Source organism: Phaenicophaeus curvirostris, chromosome 9 (genome assembly GCF_032191515.1).
Source record: "Phaenicophaeus curvirostris isolate KB17595 chromosome 9, BPBGC_Pcur_1.0, whole genome shotgun sequence".
NCBI classification, from domain to species: Eukaryota; Metazoa; Chordata; class Aves; order Cuculiformes; family Cuculidae; genus Phaenicophaeus; species Phaenicophaeus curvirostris.
In genome coordinates, this window is record NC_091400.1 from 29,429,919 (window position 1) to 29,454,485 (window position 24,567).

The window sequence follows — 24,567 nt, forward strand, 5'->3', positions numbered from 1 at the left end:
GTCTGTGGTTCATATTATAAGAAGGCTGAAATATTTGCAGATGACAATATGTCATTGCAGTTGTATCTTTTATTGCATGGGGGAATTTGCATTTAGTGTTGCATGGTGGGATGGAGTGCTGGTGTTATCCCTCTGCAGAGATGGAGGGGTTTAACTTTGTAGACAGGAAGAGTTAGGGATGTTTACATATTGAAGTAGAATGTTTACATATAGAAGCAGAGATCTCTTTGTCAGAATATCTCAGAAACTTGAACTTGGTTTTTTGAAAGAAATCTTCATAGCATAAATGTAGTACAAACAGAAATTTAATTTTCTGATAGAGCTAGAATTTTATCCAGCCAGCTCATGTTTTCCAAGTAGGTTTTTAGCAGAATCAGATTGGTATGTTGATAGAAACATTGTTTAAAAGGTCAAATTTTATACCTTTATCTTAATGCAATATTTAGAAGTTGTTAATAAAATATGCTAAAAAAAGTGTTGTTCTAGTGTATAATAAAGCCAGGCTACATGTAATGGGGGCTTGTGTAGATGCCTTGATGCAAATGCAGTGGGTAGCACTGGATTCTACAGCATGTTTCTGCTGCCCAAAAAGCTTTTGCTGACCCTTTAACTGCAGGTAAAGAGAACCTTGTTCAAATTAGAGTCATAGCTGATTTAAAAGTATATTTTAATATTGCATTCCTTTCTGGAAAGGAAAAGCCAGAAGTCACATGTTTTTACTTTATTGGTTTACATCTTTACACATCTTTACAGTCTCACTTTTATGGTGCTGGTATACAGACAGTGGGAAATTATTCTTCTGAGCACTAGACCAGTGCATTTCAGCTGTAAATTGAAAGCTGCGGCATCCTTTACATCTATATTGAAAACAGCCTGTCTTAAAGTTGTACCCACCCATTTCTGCTGATAGCGCTAATGAGCTGTTTATATAAACAGCAGGCAAAATACCTGCTGCTTACTTTTCAGCCTGTGCCACATTACACAGCATGGCATCTATGCTCGAGAGACCTTTGTTAGACTGAATAACCATTCCTAATTCTTGTCAGATTTTACAACTAGAAATGAGAGAAGGCTCTACCTGCTTTCGAAAGAAATAGTACTGAGAATGCTGTGTTTTGCCTTTCCCTCACAGTTAGATTGAATAACTGAATTTTCATTTTTCTGAGAAGTTTAGTGAACGATGATGTCGAAGGGACCGCTGTGCTCGCTTATTCGTATTCCTTTGCATAACTCAAATCATAGGACTACTATGTGTCTTTTTCCTAGGTGTGAGGGAATGATTACTTTTCAAAGCACTCTTTCCTAGATACAGATATTTCTTCTTTTATCTTCTGGTCACTCCAGTTGGTAATTTTCCTATTGTTTAATGAGAAGGAAAAAAAATCAATATACACTGAGAATATGAGAATCTTACATGAATTTTCAAATGTTGAGAAGCTCAAAGGTGAGATTTCCACAGTAGAATCAAGTTAATCCTCTCTTTTAGGATGTTCTGACATTACATTATATCAACTGCTTACATGTGCCTATGAAGTTTGCAAATGTAGTCCAATAGGTACTTTAACTATGCCATTCCATGATCAGTAGTGCATTTGAAATAGTATTTGCTGGGCGTTTTTAGAAGACTGTAGCAATAGACTAACCGATTTGTCTTCTTCTTACCGCAATTACCCAGCTGTGTCTCTGCCTGGTAACTCATTTGGGTTTTATCCCACTACTTTGCTTTCTCTTCCCATAAAGTTAACAAGAGATGTCAAAAGAAGGTAATTTTACCCTGGGCAGCTGTAGAGCTGCTTCCAGGCTTTTACAGAAGCTCAGGAGTTTTTTTTAAAGTTGTTGTGAGACTGTGCCTCTTCCACTCCAACCTGCCTGATGGGAAGTGCTGGGCATGGTTAGAAAAATTACATACAAGAAGTGGAGGAGAGGGATTTCAGAAAAGATGACAGATGGTTTTAAAACACTAGCTTTTTTTTAGAGGATGGCGTTGTTCAGCCTCCCAGAAATCATGATCCCTTTCTCTTATTGGAGTAATTTCCCAAGAGGAATGCACAGTGCCCTTTTCAAGTGAGGACCACAAGGCTTATTGCCTAATATTAGCATTCATGGTGAGATGAATTTAGAGGAAAGTATAATCTTCCGTACACAGACTGAAATAGAGGGGACCTCTCACTTCTAGGCTAGAAGTGCCTGAGAAAATTGTAATTTAATAATATGGAGTGTGGGTTTGCACTGAAAGCAGGAGAGTGGGTGTCTCATTTTGACTGAGAACAAATCACTAGCCTTCACTACGAATATCCCTGTTATTTGTAGTTTGAGATCCATTTAAGACTCTTCATTTTGATTTTTGTTTTTTAATATATTATTCTTAGGAAGGTTACTTTTCATTTATATTTCACTTTGGTCTCTAAACCAACCTTCTGTAAAACTGTAGTACACCCTCCACCTATCATAAATCAGTATTTTCAGGTACAAGTTCTTCATTTTGCTGTTCTTCTACTTCATGGATTTCATTCCTTATTAGTAATACTTTTCGTTACTCTTTTAAGCTCCTTGTTTTCCAAATGAAATGTTATTACTTACAAGCTTCCCTAGTATACGCATAGTTCTTTCTCCTAGATTATTATTCTTCGCTGTGTTGCACTTTCCAGTCTCACCTCCATCTCTCTTGGCTTTTGCCCTTAAAAGCCTTATCCTCATGCTTATCACAGCAGTCTAACCCATCCTTTGAACTACTCTGAAGTGTTTGCTCTCTCTGTGTTTTGCTGAAGCTTTGTAATTTTTAGCAAAGCCCTTAATCTGGGGACTTTACTGAAAATCAGTAGGTTAGAGTATCTCAGGACAAGAAGGAAAAGTAGTGGTAGTACTAAAGTGACAAGGGAAGGGGGTGAAATTTTGCTTGTGTGTAGCAATCAGTGTTTGTCAATGCTAATGAACTACAGAAGCCAAAAAATACTTGGTGGCCTTGATAAAGCTAAGATACCATTTTTTAAACCAGCTTGTGTGCTCTTTCGAGCTGTAAAGTAAGCAGCAATGTTCTTATTCTTACGTGGTAAAATGTACGAACGGCAACGATTTTCAAGTGTGCCAGTGGATGCTGCAGCCTATAAATCAGTAAAAGTTTTCCACTGCTCCTTCAAAAATTGAAAGTCTTGGTCCCAGGGAGAAATAAATAAATAAATGCACACTGCTCACTTTTTACACTCCTCCTTCCTTTAGCCTTACCCTCCACCCCAAAAAAAATCCCTTTGTTGAAGCCATGAAACACAAAATATTTGACACTACCCAGCTTTGGCTTATAATGTCTTTTTTCTGGCTCATGGGATGGCATCAAATGGCTTTTTCTTCCAGCTAACAGGATAGTGGTGAAATTTACCTGTTTGCCAAAAATCACTGTGAGGCTTATGTCCAGCTCTCATTCCACGTCAGATCATAAGCCCATCCTGAGAGCCGTGAAGGACAGAGACAGTCTTCAGAGAGCAAAGATATGGTGTTTGACTGTGTTCCAAATGAATACAGCATGTTGCTTGAAAGACTTCCCAACCATGGCTATATCTTATACATCTTGAATGCTACCCTAGCAATAGAGAAATACTGTGTTTTAACATTTTATTTAAAATATTAAGGTTACGTGGTGGTTAATTAACACTATTGGAAATTTAAACAACTTGGAATGTCCCTCGTACATCAACATATTGCATGGTAATATCCTTATCCTAGGCTATTTCATTTTTACTGACCGTTAGCTCAGCAGGAGCTAAGAAATATCCTAAGATCCTCCTTTGCTGCTATTAAAGAACCTCAAAAACTAAATTGGATGCAGCAGTTCTTTCTGGGCAACAATCAATTCAGCTTCAAAAATAAATTAAATTGCTAGGTTTTCCCTATAAAGATCTCCTTCTGCATCCTCAAAGTCTTTCCCATAACAATTTGCAGCTCATGTCTACACAACTAAATTTAGGCTATGCACATTTTTCTTACGCCTTGAGTATAAAAGAAGCATTTTCCTTCCACTGTCGCCAAGCGCTCTCCCTGGTACACTCTCCAGATAAATTGTTTCTTGCATTAATGAGTTGTACATTGTACAAATCCTGTGTAGTAACTCCCCATACGGCTCATTCCTCCAGAAGACCTGCCATGTCCTGGGCAAACCTGGGAAACTTTCCAAGACAGGAAATCTGTGAGGCAGCAGATTGGGAGTTATTGACCTTCAAGAATATAGATTTCATTTATCAGAATCCTTCACCACAGCCATGCTGTCCTCACCTGAATAAATTTGCTCTGTAGTAAACAGAGAAATTTTTCATAGGGTTATGCAGGGGATTTTAAACACACAATTCCTGTTTCTATTACGACATTGGAAAAATTACTGGCTTTGGTCTTGTTGTGGAGGATGTTGCAGGTGTTGTCCAGCTGCACAATCAGCCAAGGCAAAAGCTGAGCGGTGAGTGAACTCAGGGACCTGTGGAGTTCAGGACACTTGACATCTTACCAATAGAGTTTTATAACACAAGTTTTCTTTGGTCCTTCAGAGGATTGAGACAAACAATTGGATTCCAAAATGGAGGTGCTGGAATGGAGTGGGGTTTTTAAGAGGTAGTAGCAACAAAAAGTAGGTGTTTTTCTCGTCAGACAGCTTCCTTGGCTGGAGAGAGGCCAGGTTAGAGACTGGCAAAAACTGAAAGAATGTTTTCCCATGTTTAGGCACTTCTATTGTTTATTTGCAGTATGATAGAAAAAGAGTAGTTTTATCTCTTAGTTAAACCTAGAAGTGTTCTGTTAATAATGATGTGACAAAATAGGAGCAGTATAACTCATAAACTAATTGTTAAAGAATTTTTTAAGTAATTTATGCCAGAAACAAATGTTCGTAATATCTACTTTTCTCCTGTTCAGCTCCATGTACAGACAGGGGAATGGTTATGAGGAAGAGTGCTAGCATTGTTTGATTGCTATGTGTTTATTGTAAATGAACTAAATCTATATCACATTAAATTTGAGGATTCGTTTTTCAGGGTCTGAAACATTCATAAAATTCATTATTTATATTTATAATCAGTAGCATCTAAAGGGTTTGATCAGGCTGCGGGAGGCACAACGGAAACACAGCCTCTGCTCTGGTGTGTTTACAGTCTCAACTGACAAGGGTGGGAAAGGAAGGAAAAAAAATAGCAAACGATTTAATTCTGCTGAAGTCATCATTTAACTGGAGGCAGCACCATGCTACCTGTAGGTGTTGATGAGTATGCAGTGCCTTCAGTGGCACAGGTCTCGTTTTAGAATCATAGAATGGTTTGGGTTGGCAAGGACCTTAAAGGTCATCTAGTCCAAGCTCCCTGCACTGAGCAGGGATACCTTCCACTAGATATGGTTGCTCAGAGCCCCATCCAACCTGACCTCTACCACCTCTCTGGTGTTTCAGCACCCTCATTGTAAAAGTCTTTATATCTTTGTTATATTCTTCCTTATATCTCATCTGAATCTGACTTCTTTAAAACTATTACCCCTTGTCCTGTCACAATAGGCCCTGCTAAGAAGTTTGTCCCTGTCGTTCTTATAAGCCCTCCTTTAAGTACTGAAAGACCACAATAAGGTCTTCCAGAGCCTTCTCCTCTCCAGGCTGAACAACCCCAATGCTCTCAGCCTTTCTTCACAGGGGAGGTGTTCCATCCCTCTAAGCATTTTTGAGCCCCTCCTCTGGACCTGTTCCAGCAGGTCCATGTCTTTCTTGAAGCTTTGATGAGTTCCAGGATGTTGCAGCAGTATAGATTGCAGTGAGGGTCTAGGACGGGCTTGCTGTGGTGTGATCCACAGGCTGCAAAGCTGCAGTGGCATCACAGCACATTAAGCAAAGTCAATACAGCATTTCAGCCCCTTGGCTTCTCTCCCTTCCTCTCTCCCACTGCTCATGCAGAATCCCCAGCCTCTTGATAATCGGGTGCAATTAGTTAGCACTAAATGGCATACAGCCTTAGCACCCAGTCGGTGCTTTGGAAACATGTCGCAGTGTCTGTGCTTATTCAGGATTCAATGCAAGAACTGAATGAGTTTGTTTACAGCGTTGATGCAAATCTCAAATTATATAGACTTCCATTTATTTCTAGTCTCATTCAGCTCCAAAGCTGTTTACCTGAGATCATCTATAAATATTTTCACAACAGAAAAGAGAGTACAAGTGCTTTGGTTTTGGAGAGGGACTGGTTAAATTTGGAGCAAAATTGTGGTAGTGCCATTTTCTTTGAAATGAAAATGTGCCAAAGATTGTTATGGATGACTGAAGTTAAAAAGAAAACAACAGTCAGAATGAAAGAAGGTTTAATGATTTTGAAAGATTTCACTTGCTTACTTACCAAAGAACTAAATATTAGTTTTGTTTCTATAAATTGGTAGTATATTGCTCTTCTGAGTCAAAATTAACTCAGCTTACTGTGTAAGAATATGCTCTGTTTTCTGCAAATATGCCTTTACTATTAAACTCATGTTAATTTTTATTTAGAAATAAAAATATGCTCTGTATCATCATTGTAGATTAGATACATAATGCAAATAAAAACATTCAGATTCTTCCATTTGCACAAATTGTGTTGCAGAATGTAAAAACTGCCTTGTGATTTCCTGCAGACGTGATCCCTCATTACAGCGATTGTAATTAGTCATTCCTATGCATTTCTTATCTTCAAGGCACTTTACAAACATGAGGTAACTCATGCTCGTTCCAGTCCTCTTCCCTAGGTAAATAATATTATGATCCTTGTTGTAGAAATGAGAAAAATCAAGAGAAGCGGTGAAACATCACATGGAGCCGTAAGGAGTCGTTATTGTAGGAACAAGGCTCTACCCCTTGTGAGCATCTGTCTCCTTTCTGTCTTAAATTAGGTCACTGCTCAGTCTCTGTTTGCCCAAGCGTCTGACCATTTATTTTCTTTAGGATTCAAAAGCTTCTTTTCTCTCGCTCAGCCGTACCAGTGTAGTTTCTGGCCCATATTTTCTCTTACTTTACTCCATTACTTTGAGACCATTTGTCTCTGTCCTTTCTCCCTGCGGTCTCCCATAACTATTTTTGCAGCTCCTCAACTACTTCACCATCAGCAGCTCCCTGTCTCTTCAGGCTGCTGCTTTCCATCCCTTCCTCCTCAATCTGCCAGGGCAAGCTCTCAGTCCATCCCTTAGTTTGCAAGACGGGTGCCCTCCACTTGAAAATTGGCTCCTTATTTCCAGGGAGGAGCAGGGGTAGGAAACAAACTGGTGGGACCCAGACCATGTCTCACTTTTGTGGCAATGGTGTGTGACATGTCGGCAAAGACTTATTGAGTGTTCAGCCTGGCTGGGCTCCAAATTGCCACTTCCTAGGAAAAAAAAGACATTGTGGGTCCCAGTCTGGTGTTTATGTGACTAAATCACAGGTAGCTGTGCCCTGCCTGACACCTCAGCTAGTGTTAGCAGCAGTCTTAGTCATACTGACAGTCTTATGAACCCTCAGTGTTTGGCTCATACTTTTAAATCAGCATCTGGAAGTAGGAATTTTCCCAAAAGTCTTGTTTTTTCTCAAGTTTTCCTGAAATAGTAATAAATGTGATTTCAGCTTGCAGATCAAAAGAGAAATAAAATTAACCTAAACCTGATTTTGGGCTCTGAGTAGTGGAATTTGTGTGTTTTGAGGTGTTTTTTTGTTTTTGTGGAGGAAAATATTTCTGATTTATGCAGTGCATTAAATTGGATGGGACTGGGAGACCTGTCCAAGATGGATGTGTTGTGGTGCATGAAGGTTTCCCCAGGAGCACCATTCCCCTTCTCTCTCCCCACTATCAAACTGCCACTGTGTTTGGAAGTTGTGGTACTTCATCTCAAACTCTTTGTTCCCAAAACAAAGGGGGGTGATGGGAAAAAATGTGCGTTCAGCCCTTTTCCTCAGCCGTCCTTCATCCAAGTGCTCTTTGCAGCTGCAGCCGTCTTGATATTTCACCAGGACAAGGAACACGTGGCCTGATGCTGAGAAGATAATTAGGTGATGTGGACAGGGGATTTAAATTTAAGATGAAGAGTAATATGAACCAAATGGATTTATATCTTATTCCAAATCTCATTTTTTTAAAATAAAGTGAGGCCAGCAGTGCCGGCCAAATTTCAGGAGCAGAGGCAGATCAAGTTTGATCATATGTAGGTTGGTGTGCTAATTAAGGCATTGCTTTGGGTTTGAACAGCTCTTTATATTTAGAGGAGAAAAAAATGAAAAATACACATTTAAAAACATTCTTGCTGCTCCTCATTAAGATTGTTGGCTTCTGAAGAGCTGAAGGATATTGTTAAATTTCTTTGGATCAGTTGAGACGGCTGCTGAATTTCATGGTTGAGGAACGAGAGAGGAAAAGGAACCAATGGAAACATAATGAATATTTGTTCAAAGCAATGTCAGCAAATTGCCTGGCCTGTCCTGGAACAGGGTGATCTTTAAGGTCCCTTCCAGCCCAAACCATTCTATGATTCTATGTTAAAGGGAGAGGGAGGTGATTATGCACTATAATCAATCAGTGGCATTTATCTGAAGTTCTATGTTTCTTTGTGGGCAGGCTGCGTTTACACATTATCGGGTATCTAGTTAGGCTAGTAAGAATCATTTTATTTCTGAAGCAATTTGATCACTTTACTTGATCTGCATGAAAAGGAATCATGTGAGTAATGCTGCCACAGCTATTTGGCACATCAGATGCAGTGTTTTCAGGGATGTGACACAATGCATTTTGTTGTGTTTTATTAAATCTTACTTTATTCCAATGTAGTTCTTTAACCAAGATATGTAATTCAGGCTTTTTGTTGTTCTTTTGTGATTTTTTTCCCAACAGATGTGGGAAGAGGCCATCGCCTTGGGTAAAGAACTTGCAGAACAGTATGAAAATGAAATGTTTGATTATGAACAACTCAGTGAACTGCTGGTAGGTTTTTCTTATGACATAGACACTGCAACCTTCTTTTCAGAATTTAATTTCTAAGCTTTGAAGTTTATATTAAAAACCTCTTCCATGACAGTGAAATGCAGCAATAGATGCCTGCTTTGGCTTTGTTGGACCAATGTTGATTGACTAGCTACCACTGGAGTGCCTGAAAAAGCTTGAATTTATTTATTTTTTTTTAGCGGAAAGAAAAATATTTCAGTAATGTTATGCTGATTTATTTGGGATATAAAAGGAAATTTTAAATTTAAATATAAATGGGAACATGAGAAAATCCTCATTCTCTCTCAAGTGTCTTTCCATATTCACATTTCTTTTTTAGGTGTGAATAATCCACAAGCATTCATGTCTAGAGTCAGTTATTTTTTGCCCTGACATTACCCATTCATTATGCCTGCACCATTTTTTTACTCTTGCTCCTCTCCAAAGAGATAAACAGCTTCCTAACTTCTCAACCACTTTCACAGGAGTTGGGACTTGATTCCAGTTTGGTTCTGAAAATTCCTGACTTTCAGGTTTTTTGATATAGTTTACATTTGCACTCACCAGAGTACGTAGTCCTTAATTTTTTTAATTGTTTATCTGTGTTACTCCATCTGAGCTGGACGTTAATATGGTGTCATTGCACCCTCTTTCTCCACTGACACCAATGCTCAGTTTGAGGATGGCTAGGAACCATCTCCCCAGAAGTATCTCCATCACCATCTCCCCAGAATCTCCTTTAATAATAATATAATAAAGGTAAATGCTATTCCTCTCAGGTCTATGGTTCCTTTGCTTTTTCACATGTTCTTTTTTGGAGTTTGCCCATGGTTCTGTCCTCCAGCTTTCTAGAGCTGAATTTATATCTCTTTTTGATGGTTCTCCTTCTGTGGCATTTTGACTCTTTTTAGCGACAGGCTGATTGTATTGATTTGCCTAAAAAGTCTGAAGCCTGGTTTCATGTTGCTTTGTACTGCAGAAGGTAAGGAATGTACACATAGAGCACATCTCAGGTGCTGTGATATTCCAGAAGAGTCTTCCTTGACCTGCTGCCTTGCACCATTGTCAGTAGGGCTGTATTCAATAGAGAATATTTTACATTTCAATATAAAAGGAATCTGGTAGAGATTGTTCCTTTGCTATAAGTGATTCTCATATGTCAGATATGATTATTCACCAGTGCGTAGATACTTTCCAAGTCTCTCATTTTTAATTTTACATCTCTTTTATGCTTGCACATAGGAACACAAGCAGCCTTTGTCACAGAGGCAACCACTCTTTACTTACTGAATTGTATTCATTTTTGGACCAGAAGTCTGAATTTACACTTTGTATGTTGTAGCTGATGGCCGGTGATACTGAGTTATGTGTTTTCCTCCATTAATTTTGCACAATATGTCATTGTTTACATTAAGTGACATAATTCCAGGCAGTGGTATAAGCCAAGCGTGGATTCTCTGTGCATGAAAATCCAGTTTCTTCCTCTTCTAATAGGGGAGACCCACAGCTTCCAATTCTCATGTGCAACAACAGAGTTTATCTGCTCCTTATTTATCAGACAGGAGAAACAGAGAGAGAGATTTCACAAAAATTAGTACCAGTGTGCATTGGGCATTCATCCTTAATAAGGCAAAGCTCAGAATTCACACTTCATGTGTGTCAGGTCTCACATACCCCACTGGCTTTTGTTACTGCTTCTGCCAAATAGTTCTTGGGTTTTTTTCCCACCACAATAAAATCTAAAAGTTTTTTTGTTCTTTCTGTTCTCCCTATTGTCTCTTTTGTTCAAGCAATATTAAATATTAGACTGTAAGACAATTCAGAGATGACAAAGAGTTTTGCTACAGATGAACTGAGAAATATACAGCAGATCTGCGTCTTTGTAGTCCTCTTGCCATTTACTGTTATCTGTCGTAGGGGAACAGTAATAAACCTCCCCTCAAATCAGAATTCATTCTCTTACAGAAAGTAATAGCCTAAAAATAAGTTAATGAACAGATCGTCTGAAGCTGTGCATTTGCTATTATTTCATCATTTGAGATAAAGAAGGATTCTGCTTTGAAAACAGATGGCATCTGATATGCGTGCATTTATTCCAAAAGTTATATTTTTCTGCAATTCTCAACCGCATGCTTTCCATATGCAAATAAATTGTTGTAAATATGGAAAAGAAGTAGTAGAAAAACATAATAAAATGTAACAGCCAAAGACTGAAAAATCAGCACCATCAAGATGAGCTGGCTTTAGCAGTATGGGCTTCATCGTTCCAGTGTTTCAGCATTGACAGTGTCACAACCAGGAATTCAAGCTGCCTTGCAAATTCTTGACCTTCATCAACATTGAGATGTTATATATGGAACAGTGAGGTTTGCCAAGGTAAGCGTAAAAACAATAGCTACGCAGTCTAATATTCCAAAATCCTAACAAATATCTGATTAAAAGGTGAAGAGAAAAGGGCAAATGAAACATGCCTGTCTTTTGGTTAGAGATATGGGTAAGAGATCTGCATCTTAAGTATAGGGAATCTCTTTAAAGTTTAGGTCGTTTAAGTTCCTCTTTATTTTGCAGAGAAAGCAAGCCCAATTCTATGAAAACATTGTGAAAGTGATAAGACCAAAACCAGACTACTTTGCTGTTGGATACTACGGCCAGGGATTTCCAACATTCATAAGGGTAAGTGTCCACCCTTTTTTCACAGACAGTAGCAAAGTTTCTTGCTTTGGAAATTACCCTTGATTATAGAGAAAGTACATTATTGTCTGTCAATGTTATTTACAATCTGCCTAACACTGATGGTTGGGTTTTAGGTGTATAAAACAAGCATTGTTTTTTCCTTTCCAGTTTCTGCTATGGAATAGTTGAATTTATTTAGTAGGGAAGCGTTTTCTTCGTGTCCAAACATGTCCAATACCTTGTACTGCTTCAGGGTATCAGAAATGAAGATATACCACTCAATCCATAGATCAAGGTAGTAACCAGCACTGTCTGAGGGGGTGACATTTTTGCCTGACAGGTGTATATATAGATACAGATTATAGGTACATCACGATGGTAGAGAAGCCTTTTGTATGTGGCCATATTTTCTTGTGTGTATCCTTCCCAGCGTAGTCACTAAAATTAAGCTGGACATCAGAGATGTGCGTGATGCCTTTTAAAAAGCAACCTTTTGTCACTGATTTTTCATGAGTTGTGTCAATTTAAAATATGTCGATTGATACAACTAATGCAAGTTGAATAACATTTTAGATTTTTTCCACTGATACTGGCATTATTATGGAGTTGAATTAGTGGAGATTTAACATGTCTGAATTGCATCTGTGTCATGATATTCTGGACTTTGGCACTTGCCACTCAGTAGCAGGGAAATAACACATGAGCTGTTTAGTTGCTGTGCTGCTCATCTATCTTAAGAGCTGAGGTTTTTCAGTTTAGAGTCTCACTCCAGCCCCCTGTGGAAGAGTTACAGATTACAGCAGTACAAGAGACAGAAGAATGAAATTATTACCATTATTCTCAGATTATTCTCTGTGTCCAGGAGACTCAGAAAGATTTAGTTTCAGGCCAGGAGCTGGTAATGGGTTTCCTTCTTGAAACATTCATTTAAGAGATGAGTTCCTGTTTGTAACTGAGTAATTCCATGTTGACTCTCTCAGATTATGGCACAATAAATACCAGGAGCAAGCCCAAACTTGTGCTGAAGCCCAGCTGACTAGATAAATCCAGTGAATGTCTGTTAAGCTGGCTTTGTCAGGTTAGTTGTGGTCAGCTGGTCTTTCATGGTATATTAAAAACGCATGGCAAATGCATATTTATGGTGCATTGAAAGTTAAGAAACAAACACATGGTAATTTCAGAAAACAACGATCATTCCTCAGAAAAGAGCGATCATTCCTCATAGAAATCTTATGATCAGATATCCATACAGAAACCTTAAAAGTATTTGGAGGAAGAAGGAAAGACTTTCAAAAATCCTAAGAAATAAAACGTTTACTTTGAATAACCAGGTGTGCATTTAGAGATAGTCTTCTTTTCCACCAATAACTAAAACCTATGCGAAGAAATCGAAGTTGTTGAATCATCCCAAGGAGTAGCTTTTCATACACCCTGGGAAGCTGTATTACAGGCATACTTGGACCTGAGAAATACAACAAATTCATCAGTTCTTTGCAGCAGAAAGGAATAAAGCTGACCCCAGATGGTGTCTGCTGGGCTAAGAGTGTATTTTCTGATACCCATTGTGTGCAGAGCCTCAAAAAAAACTGAAAAATGAGCTGTTGTGTGCTAGCCCACTGCTTTATATCCACATTATGGCTGGGCAGCTCATGCCAAAGAGACTCTGAACTTGCAGAAAGGTAGCAGGAGCATCAGTACCCCAAGCTGCCCCAAAGCTTATGAAATGCAATTCTGCAAACTGACAAAGCCGTATGTTAGTAACAGACACAAAGGCATGATGGCGTGCAAGCTATTGTGTTTATCAGAAGAACAACTCTGAAGAGATGCAATGTGGAAAAATTAAGAATTGTTCTGGTATTTGAAATATATGCAGAGCAACAGCTTTTTTTCAGGCATCAAACAGCAAAAAATGTTTGTGGCACATTAAGTAAAAAAGCTGTAATAAGACTTTTGCAAGAAGTTTAATAATTTCTTAAGTTTTACCAGGCGAAAAGTATTTAATATCAGGTAAGAGAAGTCTGTTAAGATTGAACAACCCATTTCTTTGGAAAGTGATTGAGTTAAGATTTTCTCATACTCCTATAGGGAAGACTTGCATTATCACTAATCTTCAAAATGATGAATATACGATAAATTCACTAAAAGCTTTGCAGAAAGGATTGTGGCTACGAGTCATTGTGACATTTTGTCACATGTACAGTCACTCTCAACAAAGTACATGCTATCCTTTAGGAACACTGGGAATATCCAGTGATCCTGAGCCGTTCACCAGAAGGGGGATGCCCTAGAATCACAATAGTAACTGCCATGGGGCAGTTTGTCTTGGCCTCTAACTCAGCCACGTATTTACATGTGAAAAATGCAGAGAACACAATGTTATTTTCCCGTCGAAGCGCTGTGTTACGCTTCACGGTCAAAGGGATACACTGGAGAGTCGTGTTAATCTGCTATATTAATACTGAACTGCTTTTTCACTTCACAACTGAATGATTTTTTTGTGAGCGCAGGAAATCATCGTGCTTTACAAAAGCCTTGTGGATCAGTCCGTTTATAATAAATGAGCAATAAAAACTCTGAAAATTTGGCTATTAAGTGCCTGAAAAGCCAATTGAGAAAATCCTCAGTAGAAGGTTTTTCTTCTATTGTCATTTTTCCAGTGAATTACAGGTATATATGTACATGTCTTAGGTATCTGTACTTTCTTGCTTCTTTTCCCGAACAGAGAGTATTCTGTCAGTTAGTGTGCATTTCAAAAGGCACCACTGCAGAACTAATCCAAACTGGACAAATGTAAATTATTCCAGTGTTCTACCCCTAGTCATAACACCCTTTTCCTATAGTAAGTGCTATATAATGTTTTTACCGAGTGTTCATTTTGAGATGAGTAATGAGATTAAGCATATTCAGATGCAAGCGTTACGATCATATCAAAACTTACTGTAATATATTTGAGCAGTTCCAGATATGCAAGTCATCCTTTACAATTTTCTTCAGAATTTAATGTGCTTGTTTTATACATAAATGGATTGTGTAAAATGTATCTTAATTTCCTTTATTGTTAGAAGAGGAGAACAATACTTAGAAATACAATATACTTAATTTAAAACTTATGCTGTGTGCAGAGAACTGTACAATGGCAAAAACCTAATAGACTGATATGAAGTCTGGGGTGTATCAGTCTTTCCAAAAGAGTCAGTGGGCCTTCCTCCTAAAATTGGCATAGTTTTCTGTTTATACTTCTCTGCTCTTTATACTGTCTCTGCTACTCTTGCTTACTCACATCAGTGCTTTTTACTAAGTGTTTGTGTATAAAATGCCTAATTCTCTTTACTTAAATGTGGAAGATGGATAAGAGGAATTACAGAGGGAGATCTTGTATTTGATAGAGGACATAATTTATCTTAATGCATTTGAAATGGGCATCTACTTTCTAGATTCTTGAAATCATGTACTTGGATCCAATTGAAATTACACCTACAGGTAAGCATGTGCTTAATTCAGTACTGAATTGGAGGTAAGGAAATCCATTTGGGCATTACTGAATTGGCAAGAAATATTTATCAACTATTATTTGTATCATAATCTGAAGAATGTAAAATGTCTCACTTAATGTCATTGGAGTAAAGGTTTCTGTGATCCCAGTTTGTTACTGAGGGTACTGATATTGGGATTTCACCTCTCAATTTGTTTCCAGAACAAAGTCTTCATTTACCGGGGAAAGGAGTATGAACGCCGTGAAGACTTTGAAGCAAGGTTATTGACTCAGTTTCCAAATGCAGAAAAAATGAAAACGACATCTCCACCGGGTGATGACATTAAAAATTCTTCTGGACAGTGTATCCTTGGGTTGTACAGCAGCTTCTGGAGCTGCACATTTCAAGCATTTATTGCCAAGATGAGCAGGAGACTGTTGCACTTCTGCCTATGTGGGTGTAATATGTTAATTTTGTTATTCTGTCCTTTCTTTGCATTCTTCTTGATCTCCCTGTTCTCTGTGATTGAAATTTGCCTTTCAGTTCTTAACCCCTGAATTCAGATATTCAGTGCTTTACTGTAAAGCCAAAACTGGATTTACCATCCAAGTTCCACAGGCCAGTGTCAGAACAGATCGTGAGGTGAGTTTGGACTGGGTTTGCAATTTAATCAGTCTCCTTCATAACACTTAAAGTAGTTCTTGTCATTGTGTAACAAGTTGGTAAACAACCAAGGAGAGGAGTAATTGTGAGGACGTTTCATGGATTTTCTTAATATCAGCAGAGATTCCATCCAATCTACTGGGCAACAGTGATCCCATAAGCATTTTATATTTATGCACAGGCTTTTTCACTAGTAGAAGAGTTTAGCAGCAGTGCCCAAACAGATAGTGTTTGATTTTGATTGCGCTTTTCCCTTTTTTTCAGTTTCTATAGGGTGAATGAAGTCCAACGGTTTGAGTATTCCCGCCCTGTTCGAAAAGGAGAGAAAAACCCAGACAATGAATTTGCGGTAAGGTTGGAAAAGACCTGTAAGATCATCAAGTCCAACTGTCAGCCACCACCACCATTCCTACTAACTCATGTCTTGAAGTACCACATCTACTTTTTTTGAATGCCTTCAGGAATGGTGATTCCACCGCTTCCCTGGGCAGCCTGTTCCAGTGCTTCGCCACTCTTTCAGTAAAGAAATTATTCCTACTACCCAGATAAACGTACTCTCGCACAACTTGAGGCCATTTCCTCTCATCCTATCACTTGCTTCTTGGGAGAATTTGAAATGCAGGACACATAACTTTGCCTTGTTGAACCTCATACAAGTGACCTCAGCCTACTAATACAGCCTATCCAGATCCATCTCCAGAGCCTTTGAGGGGCTTCCTTGTTTGAACCCCCCTTTTGGAGGTTTCCTTGTTTATTCCCCTTCGTTTTGAGAATCTGAAGCGTTCATTACATTTGGGCTGTTGAAAAATAAATTCTGTATATTTATTATACCAATAATAAAAATAAATAAAACTGAATTTCTTTTGTTAAAAAATAACTATTTTGAGGAAATAGTTTAAAATCTCTGTACCTGAAAATATAAATGTCTCTTGCCAAAACTTTCCTTGCTATGAATATTCTAGTTCAAGCATCTAAAAGTTTTTTGCAGTAATACCCTTTTTTGTTTGTTTGTTTTTGACTAAACCGTATACCGTATGTTTCATCTAATGGTCAATAAGACTCTGTTTGAGCACAGCTTGTATTCATCAAAACATTTACAACAGTTTACATCAAGTTGATTACCTTCTTTTTTATAGACACCATTTTATTCACAGGGGTTCTGGTGGGCGTAGTATGTAGTAAAGTAGTAGATTAACTAACGTAATAAATCAGTGCATCATTTCTTGAGCAAAGAACTTGGTTTTCTGTGTAGTAGCAGGCTCTAGTCTAATCAATGTGCCAATGAATGCTGAGTATTTGGTTTCCTACAGCTAAGACTAAGTATTCCTTCAGAGAATCCTTTAGTGTTTTTCACTTCTCATGATGGCTGTTTATTAAAAATTGCTAATTTGCTAATCTCCATGGGTTTAGCTGATGAAGTAGAAAACTCTCTTTTTCTAAAGTCATAACACTACGCTAGAGTCATACAATTTACAATGTGTTTTAAGCATATATGAAAAATATTTAGATATATCTAAATCACTTGGAAAGCTCTTCTGTTAATGGAAGAATAAATTCTGTTTCAAAAAAGCTTTATAATAAAAAAGATGAACTACCAACATATGCCAGTTCTAACAAAGTGAGATCAAGAGATGTCTTTGACATTGGTTATGAGCCCAATACACGCATGTGAAGGAAGAAGTTAAATCACGCATCCTTAAATTCAAACCAGTGAGGAGACATTACAAGAAATCCATTGCATTTTACAGCTCAGATGAAATAATAGGATCACTAATCCAGGTCAGGACCTGTAGGTCAGGATGAGACCCGTGGGTCGGCCTTAGCTGCTCAGGTCCTTCCCTCAACAGGTCTTGAAAACTCCAAGCATGGGGACGGCACAACCTCCCCAGGAAATGGGACCTCTGCCCTCATGGGGAAGAAGCATTCCCAGTATCAAGACATTGTGGTTTTATGAAGGATGGTCTTTAAAAGCTCTGGAAGTTACTTGGGAAAAGTTTAGTAATAGTAAAACCAGTGGCTCTTTTACATAGTGTTCTCCATTGTTAAGAGAGCAGTTCTTCGCTGCCGAATTGTGTATCAAATTTAAATCTCCATTGTCTCCCCAGGCACAGTTCATTTGAGATTTTCCCCCAGCTCCATAATGTCTGTCGTACTATGAGTCCTTTTCCTGATGATAATGTTTTAGAGCTTTGCATAAGATAAAAGCTATCAATCTGATAACGTGATATTTATGTTGTATTTGCAGAATATGTGGATTGAGAGAACCATCTATGTGACAGCGTATAAATTACCAGGGATTCTGAGGTGGTTTGAAGTCAAATCAGTTTTCATGGTAAGATCAATTTGGCTTTATTGAGACTACATAAAAGAATGGAGCTCTTATACAGCCGGGGAGCATTTATATTTCTGTATGACTCTGCTTCAGCTCTGTGAACAAGCAATCAATGTGGCTATATCTGGCATGCTAAGACAAGGGGAACTTGCTTGCTGAAGATGCTGATTATTGGCTGAGGGTGACTCAAGTAATGCTTTTCCACTCCTGATAAAAAGAAATTCAGGCTGACTCTTCCAGGCTTTCACGACAAGGTCCGATCAAGTGCTTAAAGTCTTTCTTTCAAAGCATTTCTGGCTTTCAGCAGGTGAGCCATTAGCCTGTGGTGTGAGTCGTGTGCCTAAAATGAAGAGGGACCTGAAGTGGTGTAGGGGAACCCTGCTATATTAAAATGAAACTAGACTGAATTTTGGAAAAGAGGATTTAGGTATTTTGATAGTAATTTATTCAAAATATACCCATAAATGGGATTCATTGTATGTGTTTGCATGCCTTCTCTGCTCAACATTTGTGATTAAAGGTTGGTTTTGTTTCTTCTCCACATTCAGCTAAAATATACAATAGCACCCTTACAGAATAACTCCAAATTACGCATTTCTCTGTTCAACCATTTAGACTGTTTAGATAAGACATATCCATTAAACGCCTTTAAGATGAAATTATTCTTACACAGCTGTAATTTTTAAGTAGCAATAAAAACATTGTTACAGAGTTTTTAAATCTCTCTTGGGAGGCTTATTTTTTTAAGAAAAAGAACAATTTGCATATGATTAATTAAAACCTTTTTCATTGCTCCATTGAGGTTGAGTTGGACAGTTGTATTTAGAAGAACAGAAGTAACGCAGAAAATTACTATGGTATCTATAGTAACAGAATATGAATGTGGTGTTTGACAGTAATAGGCAGCTGAACAAAACACATGAAATTTTTAATGAATTTTGTTTTTTCAGTATAATCCTGATAGAGAAGATTGTATTTTATCTTCATGATTGCAAAAAGTGTTGTTTATGAAGGTCGGCAATTCTGATGAAAGTCTGTTTTCCTTATGAGTTAAGAGCAGAGCCTGACAGGCTGCCTTATGCAGGCAATTTGTATACACGCACCTTTAATGTTATGCTTGTCATCAAAATGTACATAAATCCTGGGAGAGTGCTTTCTATAAGCTTTTTGTAAGTAAGGATTATATTAGTCACATAGCTTAAAAATGATACCAGAATGGAACTTAATAATATGTGGGAAGATGACAACAGATAACTTTTGACCTGGGGCCTGGCATAGTAATTGCAAAATTGATATTGACTTTCTTCAAGATTCCCGTCAGTTAAAATACTGGAAGCATGATCACAAGGTTTACATCCTTATAATGCTAAACTTTGATTATGGATACAGATATTATTGATGTTTTACTAAACTTGATGAATTAAAGTAGCTTGGCACATTTCATATTTTATTGATGGAACTTTAAAGGGAGAGGTGAGATCATATTAAATCAGTGCTGAGAGAGAACTGAGTAATTTAATAAATGTGGTGTGTTATGTTACATAACCCATAGGAACATGCATAATTTCTTTATATCCACTTGCTTTATAAATTCCTTCTGAGTACTTTCACCTAATCCTTTCATTATCTGCAAAGAATTAGTTGTACACGTTCATTATTCTGTATCTGATCTATTTTAGCTGGACAGAAGTAGTTATAGGGGAAAAATTTGCTGAGGCCAGCCAATGAAACAGAAACTGGATTTTGAATTATACTTGGTTTTGAAAAGTACAAATACTAATCTCAGCTGGGGTTTGATACTTAATTTTTTAGTGTTGCACTTGTATCAGAAGTATATAATTTCTGTTTGCAGTGAATAGATTGCGTAGTGTCCAGAGTTAGCAAGCTACTGAAAACAAGGCTCATAATTTACAAGTACAGATATTTTTAACAAATAGCTATTAGTAAGGTCCAAAGCACAGTTTACATAGTAGGATGGGAGCTGCAGTCCTCCGTCTGCTTTTAAAAATTAGAGGGAGTATTGTAAGAGTAGTAAAAGAAAGGAGAATGAGAAAGCGAGCCATGATTGCTGATACAGAAAAGTCAAAGATGATGTCTGTCAGCTCAATGAGTGCTAATTTCTGTACATATTCAAGCACTTTAAAAGCAATGGTTAATCAACAAACTATTGCATAGTTATAAGCCCATTAATACAAATAACAGAATCCTAAATTTAACACATGATGTTTGCAACAGTTTTTGCCGAATCAGATGTTGGATATGGACTTACTTTCCCTGTCCAAATTCCACTTGTAACACACTCAGCTCTGAACAGCAGTCGTCATCTGTCCATCTGAGTCTGGTCTGCTCCACAGCCAGAGCAGAGGCATCGGGCTTGTTACCTGCCTTCTAGAATAATTCACCAAGCAGACTTTTTAAAATGCTAATTAAAACATCATTGATGTAATCAGATGGCAGGTGTAAGAGCAACAACTAAAGAGATTTGATTATAAGTGGTTCTCAGAAACATGGTAAGCAACTGATAGCCAGGTAGAAGTGCTTCTTTGTTTATGTAGCATTTATGTAAATTAGGGTGTAATCAAATATACACTTGCATTTTCCTCACAGGCCTCAATTAACCTTCCTTTTCTATTCCTACCACATCAATTTTTAATGTAAGTAGGCTATGACTTAAATTTTCCAGTGAGGACTATCTACACTGTGGGTTGCTGAGATGTTGTAATTTTTAGCCAGTTCATAAATGTACATATTTTAACAATATTCTAAATATTTTAATGCTTTTTTAATATGAAAAACTATTGTTCTGAAAGACACAGTATCTGGTCATAAATAATAGTCGGAGATGAGTCAATTAAAAATACAGGTTTTACACAGTGTTAGAGCTAAGTCACCCCACAAAGACATCTGAGGACTTCCCTTCATTGACGCCCAGGCTATGTGAGAAAGAAAATTTCTGCCTTCAGTTATCGATGTTCAGATGAAGAAAATGTGACCTCATGAGAAAAGCACAGCAGATAGCTTAGAAGTCATCTCTTCAACATATTAAACTCGATTTCCTTGGAAATACACCAAAATAATCACTGCAAAAATATCTTCTTGGGTTTTGAGCTGCTTAGGATTACATTTTCCATCAGAAAATCCATGTTAAGTTATCATTTCTTTCTTACTGTTACATTAAGCTGGATCTTCTTTGTGCTGCTAAAACTCACCAACTCGTAATCTCTGATGTTCTCTGTAATCCTCCAAAAACCTCACGTGATTCCTGACAGAGCCTTTCTACATGTTGTGCTGAGATGTAATCCATCCTACAGCAGTGAAATGCATTTAACTTTCTCTGCTAATATTGATTATCCTGTCACTTACCGCAGTATATAGGAACCAAGTATCTGAATTTCTGAAACCACCCTTTCTGTTAATTATTGGTTAAAATATCTTTTCTTCTGAAATCCCTGAAATGTTTCTAGTTGTAGTTTCGTGGACAGCTGGTTGAAAACTCTGCTCCTTGATTAAATCCTCCTTTTGTTTTTATTTTAGGTTGAAATTAGTCCACTGGAAAATGCAATAGAAACCATGCAGCTAACAAATGATAAGATTAATAATATGGTTCAGCAGCATTTAAATGATCCAAATCTACCTATTAACCCTCTTTCGATGTTACTTAACGGCATTGTGGATCCTGCAGTCATGGGAGGATTCACAAACTATGAAAAGGTAATGTCAGAATTCTCTGCCCTCCAGTGCTTCACCTCCTGAGTCTGGACTTTCTGGATATGCTGCAGGATGTCTGTAAACACCATGTGAGCATTCGCTCATAAGTGCTTTGTAGGACATTGCTTAAAACTTGCCTTTTTTAATGTCTTTCTTGTATTTATGAACACATTTTTTGCCTTCTTACATTTGAAGTAAGAGTTGATCTGTTCAGCAGCAAGAGCATGGGATGTGGTGGACAGTTGCTTTTAAAGTTATATAGGATTAGATGTTAACATCGGAAAACTATAAATGATGTATCTATTGTGTTGTGAATATTAATCATATTAGGCTAGCATAAACAAGCAACATATTTTGTAACACAAATAGAGAAGGTATATACTGACTGACATGTCCTTGTATCCATCTATTTATGTCCTTCGGTAACTGTCACCCATTTCATCTACCAAAATTTCCTTATGTCCTGGGAACTGCTAAAAAGACATTTAAGAGATGTGCCAAGCAGAAGTCCTTTGCGGGGTTGCCCATGAGATTTGGTCTTGATCACCACATGCTCATCTACCCATTTTACTGCTCAGGGAAGACTGACGTCATAACCTTAAGATATTGTAAAATTCGGTATCTCTTTACTAGATTTTCACTTTGCATTTGTAGCTGTGACTGCCATTTTGCAGAACTTTGAGGCTGATGCATCGATCTTTGCTACAGGTGGTAGATTAACTGAAAGATTTGATTCATTTTCTGGAATAATTGCTCATTTTTCTCTCTCTCAACTAGGCATTTTTTACTGAAAAATATATGCACGAGCATCCAGAAGATCATGACAAGATTGAAAAACTTAAAGATCTGATTGCTTGGCAGGTAAAAAAATTTAAGTCAGATTGCTTGGGGCCAACTGCCGTACAAAGACAGTTTAGTGTCACTTTTAAGAAAATTCAGACATTAATCTGTTCACCCTGTGTACTTTTCTTTGGCATTTAAAAGTGTCTTGGAACTTGAGCTAAAGTTCATCTTTTCAAATCTGACATCATTTGTCATTTATAAACTTGCAAAGAACAAACATGGTCAGCCTCTTTTTTTTTCTTTCTTTTTTTTTCTAACAGTCAGTGAGAATATCTCATCTGTATCAAATGAGAGAATATTTTTAATAGTACTGGTTAGTGTTATTGGCAATTTAGTTTCACATTTTAAATTTCAAAGGCTGATTTCAAAAATTCATCTCGGACAGTGAAGTGAAATTCTTTAAGCCTGAGTCCCTTCTCCTGCTCGTGTGAACTGGGCCAATATTTCTTCACATATTCACTTCTTTCTCCAAGCGATATTTTCCATTTATTTAACTTCCAATATATACTTGTAGTACCTGTTAGCGCAGAATGTTGAATGAGAGAGTTGCTAAAATTAACTTGCATGGAAAATATTTAGTAAATTCACCATTATTAAACCTTTACTTCATTTTCTGTATAACTTAACATAGTACAAAAACATTATTGGTTCATAAAGCTTATGAAATTACCTGGCATCTATCTATACGATGACATATTAGAGCAGAAATCATTTAAATTTACATGTACCAAAGAATATTTTTACTGGAAAGAAACAAATCTAATTTTATTTCAGAGTCAGATACTGGACATTTTCCAGTGGTCTCAAGATAATTTCATAACAACTGAAAAAATACCAATGTGATTGGAAGTGTTTTTCCCATAGAAGAAGAAAGTGCATCATTGTCTTTTTATATTCAATTTATTTTTTATTAAAAAGGAAATAATTTACATTTCTATAGGCTTTAGTCTTAGAGGTACTAGAAACAAAGATACAGAATTCAAAAAGTAGTCCTCTGAAGACCATAAAACTATCACTGAATAAAAACTCATTTGGTCTGCAAAAATTTATATATTTTTTTATTTATTTTCTTATGAGCTTTTACAGGAGATTAGATTTTAGGAGCTTTAAGTTTTTATACAGAAAAATAATTTGATCCCAGAGGACTAAGTTCATGTCAGCTCTCTGTCTTTGCCTCTGATAGTGATACTTCAAATGAATTGCAAGCGTACTTTTCTTCAGCAAAGATTCACTTTAGTGACGTTTGTGTATTAAAATAATACTACTATTTGAAAATATGTATGGCAGCTTATCACATTGTGTTTTAATTATTCAGTGGTATTAAATACATAATTTCCCATCAGTATTGTAGTTATAAAACAATAGGAACCAGATGAATAGAGAAAAAGGATCAAAGAGTACTTTTATATCTGAAAATTCTTTTTATTAAAAGGTCTAGCTGTTTCACAGTGGAAATCAGTGTTTTTAAATTACCTTGCACATTTGATATACATTTAGTGTATCCCAAGACTTGAACCTCCTCTCAAATTCTTTCAGTTTTCAGAACACAGGCAGCATAACTAGGTGGGAGCAGGGTGGGGAGGTGACTTCCAAATATCGGCTGGTGTCAGGAGGGGGAGTTGTTATGGAAACTTGCCAAAGTGAGGCAGTGGTCTGAATTCATCACAGGCTTGACATTGATTGAAAGCAAAAATGAGTTCTCATTTCTCAATAATATGGGGCTTGGAGTTTTGTAATCACACAGAGATTTTCTTTATGCTGTATAAATCAATCTGGATATATGAAATAGTTGCCTGACAATCATATTATCAGCTGACTGGATAAATTTAATTTTTTTTCTATCACCTTACCTTTTTCTCCACTGTGCTATGCAATTCATGCCCTTCAAGATATTATCCTTTTATAATTCCTGTGAACTTCAAGTGTACCTTTTTTTTCTGACTATTAT

The 24,567-nt window shown here is 37.2% G+C and overlaps 1 protein-coding gene across 2 annotated transcripts in view; it reads left to right on the forward strand.

The window, feature by feature from the left end:
* DOCK1 (dedicator of cytokinesis 1) overlaps positions 1-24,567 on the forward strand; it is a 318,523-nt gene that overhangs the window by 264,664 nt on the left and 29,292 nt on the right. For both annotated transcript variants that reach the window (XM_069864186.1, XM_069864187.1), the window contains exons 39-46: positions 8,838-8,927; positions 11,496-11,600; positions 15,295-15,436; positions 15,637-15,715; positions 16,001-16,085; positions 17,982-18,068; positions 21,603-21,779; positions 22,554-22,637. In XM_069864186.1, the coding sequence (XP_069720287.1) occupies positions 8,838-8,927; positions 11,496-11,600; positions 15,295-15,436; positions 15,637-15,715; positions 16,001-16,085; positions 17,982-18,068; positions 21,603-21,779; positions 22,554-22,637 (849 nt within the window). The remainder of the gene's footprint in view (positions 1-8,837; positions 8,928-11,495; positions 11,601-15,294; positions 15,437-15,636; positions 15,716-16,000; positions 16,086-17,981; positions 18,069-21,602; positions 21,780-22,553; positions 22,638-24,567) is intronic.